The sequence below is a fragment of the Ammospiza nelsoni genome, chromosome 7 (genome assembly GCF_027579445.1).
Source record: "Ammospiza nelsoni isolate bAmmNel1 chromosome 7, bAmmNel1.pri, whole genome shotgun sequence".
In the NCBI taxonomy this organism is placed as follows: Eukaryota; Metazoa; Chordata; class Aves; order Passeriformes; family Passerellidae; genus Ammospiza; species Ammospiza nelsoni.
Window position 1 is genome coordinate 33,066,957 of NC_080639.1, and position 14,339 is coordinate 33,081,295.

At 40.4% G+C, this 14,339-nt stretch overlaps 1 protein-coding gene across 1 annotated transcript in view; it reads right to left on the bottom strand.

Moving 5' to 3' along the window:
- The window catches only part of NCKAP5 (NCK associated protein 5), a 355,478-nt gene that overhangs the window by 324,347 nt on the left and 16,792 nt on the right, over positions 1 to 14,339 (bottom strand). The window contains exon 2 of the mRNA XM_059476435.1: positions 11,577 to 11,705. Coding sequence (XP_059332418.1) covers positions 11,577 to 11,645 — 69 coding nt within the window. The 5' untranslated portion in view covers positions 11,646 to 11,705. The remainder of the gene's footprint in view (positions 1 to 11,576; positions 11,706 to 14,339) is intronic.

Genomic DNA, 14,339 nt, shown 5'->3' on the forward strand with positions numbered 1-14,339 from the left:
TAAAAAATAACAGATTTCCTCTAGGATAACAGAATATTTTTCATTACTCCAATTTACGTTACTCCAATGCACACATCCATACCCCGCTTCTTACTATGAATCAGAAACTTTTTGTTTGCACTCTCAAACTTGGTGCATTTAAGGCCAGAAAAGATGCAACAGATATGGGGGGAAAAGTAAATTCAGTTTAAGAGAAAATATTTTCAACATTTATAAGTAAAAAATAAAACTAAATTTAATTGAGACCAAAATGTCAAAGCATTGAAATAAATTTCCCAGGATGGGAAATTTCCCAGAAATTTCCCTGTTCTGATCCAGTCTAATGTCCAAGTGGAATGCTGCATTACACCTTTCAGTCATTTAATTCAAGCACTTGTCTTCCAGGAAAGGTTTTTAATGAACAGGTATATTTGAATCTACTTACAAAGCAATAGAAACAAAATAATTGGCTTCAACACTCAAATCTTGCTCTTTTTGACAGGGACTGCAATTTAGGCTGTAAAAACTTTGAAAGAAGTCAAGAATTAAATTGTGCTTCAAAAAGCTCTTTCAATACACTGTGTAGTAAATAATACACTTAGACAAAAATGGACTGGCAGATTTTTTGAGAGCAATGTCCTGTATTTTTACATCACCAAAGACGCATTGGAGCCTTCTGAACAGTTACACTTTTGTTTGGGATTCAGTGCAAGAAACCACTGCCCTGAAACCTGATCGTATTGTGAGTTATCTTTGCCAAAACTCATAAATTCAAGCACAGAGAAAACATATTGGGTGTCTGGAAACAGTGGAGGTAATTTTTCCCTTCAGACCTACTAGAGATTTTCACTATAATGAAAAACTCTAAGGTATCATTATAGAAATAAGTTGGGAAACTGTTTCCCAGCCAAAATTACTTGGATCCGCTTTATACGCTGGGAAAAATACCCATTGAAATCATAAAAACTCTCTGGATTTACACTGTTAGCTTCCCATAAAGCCAGCTGTTGATACCCAATTATTTTAAATGCCTTGCAATGATCCCAGCTCATTTCCTATCTGGGTCACACAAGGCCCTGCAAGCCAAAGCACACAGGCAGGCTCAGAGGTGCAGGAGCAGAGGAGGGAAGGAGCTGCCAGCAGAGCCATTCCCAGCAATTAGAGCTCAACAAGCACCTACAGACTCCTCAGAACAGAAAAATGCCTGGAATCGGGGTGCCTACCCTCAAATATCCCTGCCTCCAGGGGTCCTGAGCAAAATACATATTTACATTGCTGAGTTTTGCATGGTTCTCTTGACAGCACGAAGCAGAACATTTTCCATGTGGAAGATTTAGGTGGTTCTTTGGCAGCTTGGTTTTTAATGAGGGAACACTTATTCCACAAAGGCAAAACACACAGTGATTTAACTGAAATTTTCAGTAAGACACACTTTATCTAAAGATCAAAATTGTAAACTTGTGAAGCAAAACATTGTACATCATCAGGTTTAGTTTGCATCATCTATCACAGCTATGCAATTAAATGAGCAAGGGGGCCAAAAGTGTGTATATTTATATATATTATATATATATATGTGTGTATATATATATATGAACAAAAGAGCAGCGTGTGTGTATATATATATATATATATATATATATATATATATATATATATATATATATATAATACGAACAAAGCTAGAATTTTCCAGCTGGAACTAAAATATAAAAGCCTCGAAATTTTTAGCACAGGCTGGAATTAGTGGTTTGCAAACAATTCAGAGCCGTAATTTTGACTCACTGTAAGTGGACAAAATTAGCAAAATTCAAAACATGAGTGAAAATTGACCATACCTACTTGTAAAACAAAACAACCTGGAAATGCCTGCATATCTTCTTGCAAAGACTTATTTTGTTCCCTTTGTATATTGGCCTGTGAAAAGAAATTTAGATTCTCCTATGGATGCAACAATATTCCAAATAGAATGTTTTAGTGGATGCCATAACCTAGCAGGAGGTAGATTTACTATTCGTTCTTGGTCTTGCAGGGTCAGAAAAAATGTCAACAAAATAAAACAATAGAGGGCATAATTTTTCCTTTCTCTTCTCCCTAGGATTGTATTCCCCTTGAATCAGCCAGCTGGGAGACACAGAGGAGACTTGTGCTTCCCAGGATATGTGTTGTGCTTAATTGCTGAAGGCATGAAGCATTTTGAAAGGTTTGTCAATAAAATCCCTATTTAGTTAACCCCAATCTCTTCAGATCTCTCGTTACAGGCAGCCTTCTGCTCTTAACATCTGGGCAGGCAAAGCGTCCAATTTCACTGCTGCTTTGGGAGCTTACCAGGGTCCCCAGAACATGCATTTCCCTTGGTGGCTGCTGATCTCTGGCCAGGCTCAGCCTTGGTGTGACATGAGGCACATCACCGTGTGGCACACGCCCAGCGTGGTGCGCACTCCCGCTGAATCCAAAGCCCGCCCTGAGCTCCCCTCCTCAGGGCAGGGCTGACATCTGTCACAGCTCCACTCTGTAACTGGTGGGGCAGGGCAGAGGGACAGAGCAGCCCGAGATCACAGCCAGAGCTGCTCACAGCACTGGGGCTGCTGTCCCTGCCTGCAGCCCTGTGCTCCAGGGAAAAGGCAGCAGCAGGAGGAGGCTGCTGGGCTGGCTCTGCACCACAGGGCAGGCACCTGCCAGCTCCTCCCAAAAACCCTGGGGAGCAGAGCCTGGTGTGCGCACTGCAAACCATCAAACTCCTCCAAATAAAACATGGGGTTCCATCCAAATAACAATCCACCAGCAAACACTTGCACAGCAAAACTTCTCCTTAATATGTCCCAAAGAGGAAAGCCAAGTCTCAGCACGGTTGTCTCCCTTGCACCAAGATAAAACTATGACTTCTTTCCTCCAAGTCCTGACATCTGCAACTATAAATTACCAAAAAATTCACAAAGTTCAGTTTCTGGAGTTCATCAACTAGAACACTTAACACCCTTTATTTTTGTAACACCCAAATTGTCTATTGTACCATACTGAACTTTCACTCCCAAATAACTCTCAAAATTCATGCATTTATCTCTTGCTTTTTCCTTCATTTTCATTTTTAGTTCCTCCTCTGCAGCTAAATCAGTGTCTTTAAAAGCTTATTAGAAGTTGTTTAGAATTTAATACTTTAATGTCAAAAGTCTGACAGTGAAATTACTGAGATTCTGCAGCAACATAGGCCAATTTCTCAGCTTTTTTAGAAGGCAACAGAATATGATTGCCCTCTGTTTTTTCCCAGTCCATCTGCCAGCTAATATGCAGGCCCAAGTTAAACCATCTTTTCTGTTCTCTGTTCTTACTTTTCCTTCACTTTTTCATCCAGCTCTGTGACAATGAACAAGGGTAGATCAGCTGCATAAATTTCTTTTAAGGCTTCTGTTTTAACCTTCAAGCCTGGTGTTTGTCACTTTAAGTTTATGTGCCAAAGACATGAGAAAGCAAAAGCCAGCAGTTTGTCAAAGCATGATCTCTGGGGACATGGGTACTGTTTCAGCTGTCACCATGTCACCCTGTACACCTATTGATGTAACTTTTGATGTGCAGCAACAAATGGTAAACAATTCCTCTCTCAGAGAGCACTCCTGCCTGTGTTGGAGTCGGTGCTTTTGATCAATAAACCACTGAGGTATATTCCAGTAGGAATATTATTCGAAGTTTTGCTCAGGAACAACATGCTCCACGCACTGTTTGTTTTCAGGGCAGTTAGTTTTTTATTTCTAGTCTCTCTTCAAGGATCTCTCCACTGCTCACTGCTTATCCACCTCTCCAGTTCCAGAAAAGGATTACTGGTTTCTATTGGTGTAAGCTTTAATCAAAGCAATAGGTCACTGTCTGTAAACAAATTTCAGTTCTTTCTGTGGCACTGGTACCTAACAAAACCATTTCTTCATGTTAGGCCTGGCACTTCTAACATCATTCCCTGGGTTCACTGAGTCCTTTAGAACTCACAGCCCCTGTGCTTCTTAATTATGATTTAAGGTTTTCCAGCCTGCTCCAGAGTTTATAAATGTGACTTACAGTAACCATCTGCTGTCAGGAAGTTCAGTGCTCTGCACACTTCTTCATTTTCAAATCCCTCTTCTGCAAATGCAATCCAAACCAGCCATCTCCACCACTGCTACATGGAAGTGCCATCATCTCTCTTAGTGTAATTAGTGACTATCCTGTTTATCCAGGGTGATGTAGATTCTTCTCCTTGTACATTAGATATACTGCTGTGCTGGTAAGTGATGTCCTTAAATCCACTCAGACCACAGTTCCCCACATTATTTGTACTACTGGTATTTGAATATCAAGCCTAAACACTACTGGTCCCATATCAGTGGTTTCTCTTTTCTGCTCACCTCTCAGCAGTTTCTGCTGTAAACTGACCCATTCAGAAGGCTCTTCTCTTCTGCCTAACACACCAGAGCTCTTGTCTCAATTTTCACTTTATTAAAAATGCAAATGCAGGGCAGTTTGTGCTCTTGGCTCTATGTTTATAGATAGCTCAGCTTTGTCAAAGTCCAGGTGCTAAAGGCTCTGGGTGTGCACAACAGAATCTGTCCTTCTGTTTAGATAGCTTTTACACACTCTGACCCCACTGGGATTTTCTTTTTCTACAAAGTTCCAGTCAGATTCCAGGACTGTCTATTATGCAGACAGTTGATAGCACTTCATCTGCCCAGTCTGTGGAATAGATGTCATAACTGACAGATTTGCAGAACTGTGTGATATTATCCTTGCCATGAGGAAGATGCAGAGGGGTTAGGACAAGATGATCTTTATGATCCCTTCGAACTCAAACCATTCTATGATGCTATGAATAGATTTTTCTTAGAATTTTGTTTACTGAGCCCTTATGTCAATTCCATATCTTGTGGTTTTCCTCATGAATGTGCAAATCTTCACCTCTACAGGTAGCAACACAACCTGTGCTTCATCACTGTTCTTCCCTGTATTGTCTTCTACTTCAAAACTCCACACTTGTCACCTTTATTAAACTGTTCTCCTTGACTTACTCTGCCCCTGGATGCACTGGATATTAGGCATGCTTTACCTTGCCTCTGAAAAACACCAAAAACTGTTTGTTTGAGGCTCACATTCTGGGTGCATTTTCCAATGCTGAATCATATTTTGCAGTGCCAGATTCAATCCTTGGCATGGGCTTTTCTGTGATGGTGTACCCAGTTGAACAAAATTCTGCATTATAAATTAGCACACAAATCAAAATCCGAGTTTTGAGAGGACTGAAAGTACTTGCAGACTCCAAAGGAATTTGGCAGCAGCTTTTAGGTGGGAAAAAATATTCAGGCTACAAAAGTTAGAACATTAGCTGACATCTGACAAGGCAATATTTTTAATGCCACCTTTCATTTTGAACTGCTGGATTATGTTATGGTGCACAGTGATGTCAGACACACTGTGAATGTCAGTCAACTAGCAAAAAAATACTCAGAGCTATCCCCAGAATTTAATTCCTAGACATGAAGGGTTCCCCTCCTGTGTTGCTGCTGCAGCAGTTTTCCCAGCTCTGCACCAACATCATGTTCTCTGTGACACCTTTCATCTGAAGATATCAAAGCAAGCCACAGACTCACGCTAATAACAGACCATTCCTGGAATACTTATGAGGTAAGACATTGCTATAACACCCAATTTATTGACAAGAAAACTGAATCACAGTTTTGTTAATGAGAAAACTGAATTAGAAATTTATTAATCCTAGTTAGGAACTGATCAGAGGTGACAGATGTCAGACTTAACCCCTGAATTCCTGGCTCCCAGCCCCGGATAACACACACACATTTCTCAGCAGTCTCCAATTGAACTCAGTGGTTTTGCCCATGCCACCAATCCAGCTGCAGGCAGCTGAAGGTATTCCTCCCACGCCCCAGAGCAATTCATTACATTACACTCTGCCCTGATTACAACAAAGTGGTGCCATTGAAGCCCATCCTACAGAGCCCCACAGGAGCGTGTGACCAGAATGAAAGCAGCAGGGCACAGTTCACCAGCCACCACTGAAGCACTTCACCACAACTTGCTTTCAGAAGCAAAAGACTCATTTTAAATAAAACAAAAACTTCTGCTTTGATAAATGCTGGCTGCTTCAAAAAGATATTCTGTTCTCAAATCTCCCCAGCTAAATGCCACCACAGCTGTAAGGGCGAGCCATGTGTGTAGTCAGGCTGGGAATTATCCACATAAATAAAGAGCACAGCTTGAAACATTGACTTTTTCCTGATCAAAAGGGCCTGGGAGGCAACTGGACACTTTGGATCAGGCAAAGGATAGGGCTTTTATTATTTTCAAAGAGCACCCCAGTGAATAGAGTAGTCAACGTGGCCCTGGTGGCAGTGATATGTTCTAACACTCCTCTCATCCCACACAAATTACTTAAAAGCTTGGCTTTGGGTCTATTTATAGTTTGGGGTTTTTCCATTTTTCTTTTTGTTTAAGAATTTTGTAGGGAAAACCTGAAATAGAATCAATCCTTTCATGAGGCCTTTTAATACCACTGCCTTTCTAAGCTACCTCCCTCACATACCAAATGATAAATTGCAAATATTAACACAGAAATCTTCCCATATGTCTTCATTTTACCCATATTAAAAAAATTAGGTGTCTAAATTCTATCAAAGTACATTTTTTTATTAAGAATTTTCATATTACTTTTCTTTGTATATTCCTATCTGAAATGAATAAAGGACACAGAAAAATCCCTTTCCTTCCTGTTTCTATCTAGTTTCTTTCACTAGTTGTTTTCAACTATTTATGCTTAAATGCAAGATTCAACAGGAAAAATATTCGTAAAAAAATCAAACTCATGAAATATTCACACTCTTGCTCTTTGTAAAGCTGTTCTATTTAACCAAACTTAAAGGATTTAAGGATTTAAGACACACAAAGCAAAATGGTCTTCAGAAAGAACTGTTTCTCTGTTAACAGAAAACAATCTGACATGGGTGTTACATGACAGCTAAGCAACATACTCCAAATAAATGCATTCCTTCAATATTATGAATTTTGAATTTTGTTTGTTTTCAGGCTAAACAGAAATACTGTGGCAATAACAGCAAAGACTTTGGTCTTGACTTCTTGCACAGCAAACCAGAAAGATACAGAGTTCCATCTTATTCTTCAACTGTTGTTGATCTTATCATCTTATAACCACCTATACAATAAAATATCCTCACAAATATCATAAAAACATGACAAATGCAGATCTGTTATTTAAAACAAAAAAAGATTGAATCTTTCGTTCTCCTTTCTCAAGTCTATTCAATTTTCAGAGTTGTGGTGTTTTGATTGGAATCAATTTGCAGAAGAAAACTTTATAAACTCAAAATGCAGTAGCATCACTTGTACAGCAGATGAGACAATGAGGTAGTATAAAACTATATTGAAACTGTAAAAGGTATATCCTCCTTGGGTGGTATGTTTTGGGTTTTAAATGCCAGGCAGAAATTACAAAGATATTATTTTCTATAACTGATCTCATAGGATTACCTGTGAGAACTGTTATGAAGTTAATATTTTCTAACTGTTTCACCTGAATACAAAGTCATAAAACATCAATGTCACTGCAGGCTTACCTGCTTTGCCTGCAAATGTAAATAACTGGGTGTATAACAAATCTTCAGCATGGTGCCAATATTGGAAACCTGCAGAGCAGTAATAGCCAATGGCTATACTGGATATTTCTGGAATACCACCTGTGATATTATGACCAAAAACTGATAAAGATCTAATTTAATAGAAGCTAACAGCAAGATGTCCCTTTCACCTGGGCAGCAGTAGTAGCAATTCCTCTGGCTTTTCTTTACAGTGGTAGGGTTCTGGAGCTTGTTTAACTCCATGGTTTCAAACTACTAACTTCCAGTGAAGCATTAATTATCACTCACTAAAAAATCTATGTCCTATGAAAGACATTTTTATGAACATATTTGTGCACTTTTATTAGTTTTAAAATGTTTATTTGCTCTCATTGTAACATTTATTCCCCCAAGACACGACCTGTGAGGGGTAGATTAGTAGAGGAAATAAAACTGAATCTCTACTTATCTGAGTGATCCAAAAGTAGTTACTGTGCCTGTGGTGTAAGGAAGAGTGGTTTAATAGCTATGGAATTGTTTCCTGTTTGAAGGATGCCCCTAACATGGTTCTTTCTTATCTGAAGCCTGAAACTCATTGTTTGATGGGCAGGCCTTAATACAAAACACTGATGGAATTTATGCTCATATTTTGAAGGCCCAGATCCATATCCCAAGGAGAGAGAATGTCTTTTCTTCAGAAATACCTCTTTCCTCTTCTCACTCTGCCATCAAATACCTTCATAGATTCTATATTCAGAGTCTAAGAGCAGAGGAAGGAAGAGGATCTCTTTTGGTTTTTTTTAATATCACTATGCAATACTTGTAGATTAAATCATGGAAAAAAACATTCCAGAAGATTACAATCTGATGCAGATGGGAAAAGCAGCAGAGCCAGGCAAGGTAAGGAATGTTATCAGAAACGCCTATTTGTATCTCATGGTCCCGAGTGCAAAAGTAAAAACATATTTTCTTTAAACACCCAGAAGTCAGAATTCTTTCTGAGATATGATAATGCTTAAACCCTCCACCAAACAAGGAGAAGCTGGATTTGAGAGAATCAAGGCCAGATTTCCCAAGCAGAGTGTCCAACCCTGAATGCCTGAGAGGTTACACACAAAACATTTGGGAAGAGAAAGAGGACAAGAGAGACCCAAGAACTTGGATGAGCAGGGGACTGGACTAAAGCACGAGGCTCGAAAAGAATGCGATGATACAAGGGTAAAGAAGATAGACATACATGATGGCAACAATTGAGAGGAGGTATGCTAGAACAGGAATTTGGGGACAACAAGGAAAACACAAAAGGCTTTGCCTTTCCTGATGCAATTTCATGAAGTCATAAGTCAGCCATGTGTCTCACTAGAGGATGCTGAAGGCACCTGAGTCTCAGAATGTTTCTTCCAATTTGTTATGAAATAATAGCTGGGAATAGTAAACTCAAAAGTTTCTAATTAACTGTATGGACGGCACTCCCAGATCTGGTTACACATATTCAACTCAATGAAAGGTTCACAGACACAGACCTGTGACACTCCAGTACAGCAAATGGATGCGTGCCCTGAAACTCAACAGGTGACACAACCTGTAAATGCCACCTGAGGCAGAAGAAATTGCTTTACAATGGTGATGACAGCATGATGGGTTTATACATACAAAATTTTGAAGTATTGCAATATTTATTTCCCTCAACACGTTTGTTTCAACACCAATACGGGTTAATCAGCCACACAACTTCAGCTGCCACATGTTGGCACTAATTCACTGACCTCCAGCCAGTGCTTGAAGCCTGATTTCAGCTGTGTGCAACCTCCCACCCTACCTACTCCTTGCTGCAGAGCAGGGAGAGAGTACCACCATCCCATACAGCCATGGTTTCTGTTTCTCCTCCAATTAAGTCCTTATGGGTGCTTCAACATGCACATAGCACTGATTATAACACAAAGCACTTTGGATGGTGCCACACACACAGTATTTCCTATGTCACTGACAAATGTCCCTCTCTATCCTTCCCTTACTCACAGGAAGGGTAAAGAATTAGACATTGTGCCCTACCTTGGCTATAAAGCAAGTCCAAATTTCCACTAGGTGGGACTTAAAGCCAGAAATATCTGGTTCCTTGTTGCCATCCACACAGCACATTACAGTTACCTCAGAGAAATGAAAGTTTCTGTCTTAATACATTTAATAAAGTCTAAATCCAATCCATTACATCAGTGAGAACATTTAGGGGAGAATAGTACACCAAGCAATGTCTTTGTGCAAAATTCACAACTGCTAGCATTTCCCTTAGCTTTCAGTAATTTTCTATGAGCATTTTCTATGAGCGTTCTTTTCTCCAGATAAATATTGACAGTCTGTGGTCGATTGTTTGGATCACAGCAGTACATTTTAGCTGCAGGATTTAGGCTGGAGTCTCTTTTGGGGCTGTGTATGCCTAGAACCAATAACAGAGGTTTAGGCCCTGGGACTAAACAGACTTCTGAGCATACAAAACCTTTCAGATTTTGTCTGTCCCTGGGTGTATTATATAAAGTTGTGAGTTCATACCAAACCTTCTTTCTCTGCCCACAAGCTAGAAAGAGTTTTAAAGTGCTGGGAGCACGACCTGACCTGCTTAGTGCGTGCAAGCCAAGAGAGCAGCTTTTGTTGCAGGCTGAACAACCTGCAAACAGTCACGTCTCAGTATCAGAGCCCTGAGCTGCATGGCCTGAACAGGGTTAAACAGCTCTTCCCTACGGTCCTGAGCAGCTCAGAGAATTCACTATTCTTCACTACTTTTATGTCTCTCCAATTAATTATGTTTTTCTGAGAAAAGGGTTGTAATTCATCAGCATAAGAAATGGTGCCAAGAAAAGGACAGAGCCCTTTTTAAACACTCTCTGCACATTTCTTAAGTAGCCACCTGACATTACCTGAGATGTGCCTTGTAGCTGAGGCCTGAGGGAGAGGAGCAGAGTCCTTGAAGGGATGGAAACCTGGGGAGGTGGGACTGCTCTTCTAACCCCAATACACAGAACACAGCAGGTGATTGAAGAGCATCAGTGGATAGACTGAAACCTGCTGAGTCCATGTTCACTGCTATTAGCATGTCAGTGGGCTTTATACTTTGTGAGGATAAAAATCCCAAACCACAATTTTAGCATAAAATGACGGAAACAACATAGTTTTAATAATGTGTAAAATTCAGGTAATGGGGTTAGCACAGGTGTGGCATTGCAGGCAAAAGAGTTTGGGGTCCCACAGTCACCCCCTCTATGAGTGTAAAAGAGATGGCACAGGTTTCCTTAGATCTCTCAGCTTTGCCTGTTTCAGTATTTGCAGATTGTCATGCTAAATACCTGACATGGGCACTTTTATCTTCATGCACAACTCCTCCACGTCTATGAGCATCTTCTGGCATCTATGAGCATTTTCAGCATACAGCTCTAAAAACTTGTTTGTCTCAGTCATCCTTTGAAAATATTAACTAAAAATAAATCTAGAATATAATCTCCAACGAATTTAAATCCTAGGTAAAGCAAAAGCAATTGTTTTACAGCATGTGGCATTTATGCTTCTCTTTCAGTAGATTTTAGTTTATAGATTTGCTATGGTGAACAGATTTGTGCTGATATCCTGATAAACATTTCTGACAGAGGACCTCAGCCACTTACAGCCCTCACATACTAAGCATGAAGCAACACAGGATGATCCCACAGAAGCTGAGTAATATTTTAACAAAAAATCCATTATAATTGTTCTGGATTCCTTCCTCATGCAAATTCGGTGAAATCAGGGACATGTTTCTATATGATAATAAGTTTCTACCTAGGATGTCATAAAATTCCTCCAATACTTTTTGTTGGAGAGTCTGAATAATCACAAAATGTTGTGATACTGTGATGAAGAGATAAACACCTTTAAAATATATCTAATTGTGAGTATTGTCTCTAAAAACTGTATTTTTATGACAAGATACATTCAGTAAATGCAGCAAATATTCATTCTTACCACAAGACTGCTGTCCAGAGAAAGTCTTTTCCCAAATTCCCTTTTCTGTAGCTGTCTTTTTCTCTCCATAGCTGCAGTTATTTGTTTTCCTTTTGATCGACTAGAAATGTCAGGCTGCTTTCAGCATCACTGGAAGAAAAAATAATTAAAATATTTAAATGCTTATTTCAATATCCTACTATACAGTTACTGTCTTTCATCATTAACTTTGTAATAACCCAACAGCTAATAACTTTGTGTTTCTAGTAGGCTGTGTTCCAGGAATAAATGTTCTGTGCCAAAAAATCTAAACCCTCCAAACAGAAATATTACCAATATGTTTGGGTTGCTTCTCAAAGACAGACAGAAAAAAAATAAATCTGCTACAACTGCCTTTAGCATTACACCCATGTTTCCATAGTCTTTTGAACTGGGCAGGGAGCTGAATTTGCAGAGCCAATGAATCACCTGAGGCTGGGCAGGGGGAGGGAAACAGTTTGTTTCACATTAATTGCACTCCTCAGTAAGCCCCACTTGTTGGCACATCTCTGCTGCTACTGGGATGTACAAATTTTGGACCTAATCCTGAAGAGTTCTAAAAGCTTTCAACTCCCATTATCCTTAACAAGAGACAAATGCCCTCAGCACTTTCCTTACGTTTTTAAGGTCAAAGATTGCGCTGTAGTAATCAGACAGTCCCACTGCCTGTACAGAACAGCCAGGGAACTCAGCTCATAAAGCTACCACAGAGGGAATTAATCTTTCCAGTTTTGTAGGGTTTGATAATTCCCTACAAATTAGGGGGTGGGCAGTGGTTTCTACTAAAGCCAAGCCACAGCTTAGAAGTAACAACTACCAGTTCTCTTCCTAAGTGTTCTTGTTGCTATGTGAAAGTTTCAGCTTCTATTTTAAGATATGTATTGTTTGTGATACAGGAATATGGGCAAAGTTAATGAATTTATTTGGGTTGTACAGAAGTAGTAAAATGACAACATAAATCAGAATCTAGCCTAAATTAAGGCAGGCAGATACAGAGAACCACGCACAGAAGTTTTCTCTTGCATCTCATACTGACTGTATTTACTGGATCACAGTCCCACTGACTGAAAAACAAGACTTGGAAAAGAAGATGTGTGTGTTTCTGATCCTTTGTGCTTGTTGTGAGCATCAGCTTGGGTCACACACAGCCAGGTGATGCACAGATACCTCTGCTGCAGGGTAGCACAGCTGGCATTCCCAAAAGCAGCCTTGCCCATGCCCTCCAGACACATTTGCATGCCTGTGGACAGACCCGGCTTCTCACGCACCTGTGAACGATCCCATCTGTCACTGTGGGGATATCAAGCGGATAAAACCTTCACGGCTCTTCCCCCAAGCTGACCCCAAATGCTCTGCCACGAGGGCACACAGGGGCCTAAACGTGGGCCAAGCACAGGCTGCCTGCAAGGAGAGCAGGATGCCCCAGGCCCAGCTGCTGGAGCCAGCTGGAATCCAGAGCGCTCCCAGAGGCACCCTGGGATCATTGGGAATGGCGTGGGCATCACACTGGGGCTGCCCTTTTAAAGCACTTCCTTTAGCCCTGAGTGCTCCAGCTACCAAACCGTGCAGTGGTGAATCCAGCCATCTATTGAACAGCACCTGGTGGTTCCTACACTTCTTTTGTTCTTCTGGTTTATGCTCATGCAATACCAGAATTCAGGCCATTTTCTTCCAAACAGATAAAATTTAACCTCTCTATATATTCATCTAAGCAAAACATGCAATAAGAACATGTACCTACAATAGTAGGAAAATCTGTTATTGCACTGTGCTCATTGCTGCCTTGTGAGGTTTTCTTCAGGTTTACCTATGAGCCCTTCCTTGCTTTTTTTGTAGCTGCAACCCTAAAACTACACATGCTATTTAATTCAGCTAATAAGGAATCTCAGTGGTATGATATCACATAATTCCTACTGTTTCCTGATTAGTGAGCAAAAGAAACACTGCAACAGATTTAAATAAACACAGCAGCAATGTATTACACAGTTTGTGTGATTAGGCCAGAAATTAGCAAACAACCTTACGTAATCATTACATCATTCTGCCGAGCAGGCATCATGCCTAGAGAGCATGACTTCCACCAAGGGAGGCTTTGCTGAGCACAGAACCACTCAGGAATGAGCCAGTGAGAGCTACAGCTGGAGCCAGTAATCCCCATGGAAGGTCAAGTACTTAATACCAGTTAAGTGCCTGAAGTTTCTGTCTGCAGGTGGAGACGCCCCAAATTCTAGTTCAGAAGTAAAAGCAGGAAGGATTATTATTAATTATTCCTATAGTTAATAGGTTGCCCTGACCACTTGAAGTGCCAGGTAGTGTAGCCATAACTAGCACAGCACAAGGACCTACTCATGCACTGGTGCAGCAACTCCGGACCTGCTGGCTCCACTGCTTCCCCCACACACACCATGGGAGCTCCCAGCTCTGCACATTACCTTGAGCAGGCTGTCACACATCTATCTCTCTGAAGAGTTAACCACCTAAGGCTAAGCACACAAAGTTTTGAATCACAGGTAATTATCAGACAAGATAATACAATACATCACCTGTACCAACACATGTTGATGCCTCAAAGTGCCCATCTCAGGAGGCCTTTAAAGAAAAATGATCAGCAGAGTGAAGCACTTAGGAAAAACACAACAAGTTTCCGTCTTGGAATGGTCATTTTTGTGCATCATACTGCTTGTCACAAATAAAAAACAGCCCTCCCAAGTAAATATCTCTTCCTCTGAGACCAAACAAAAGACT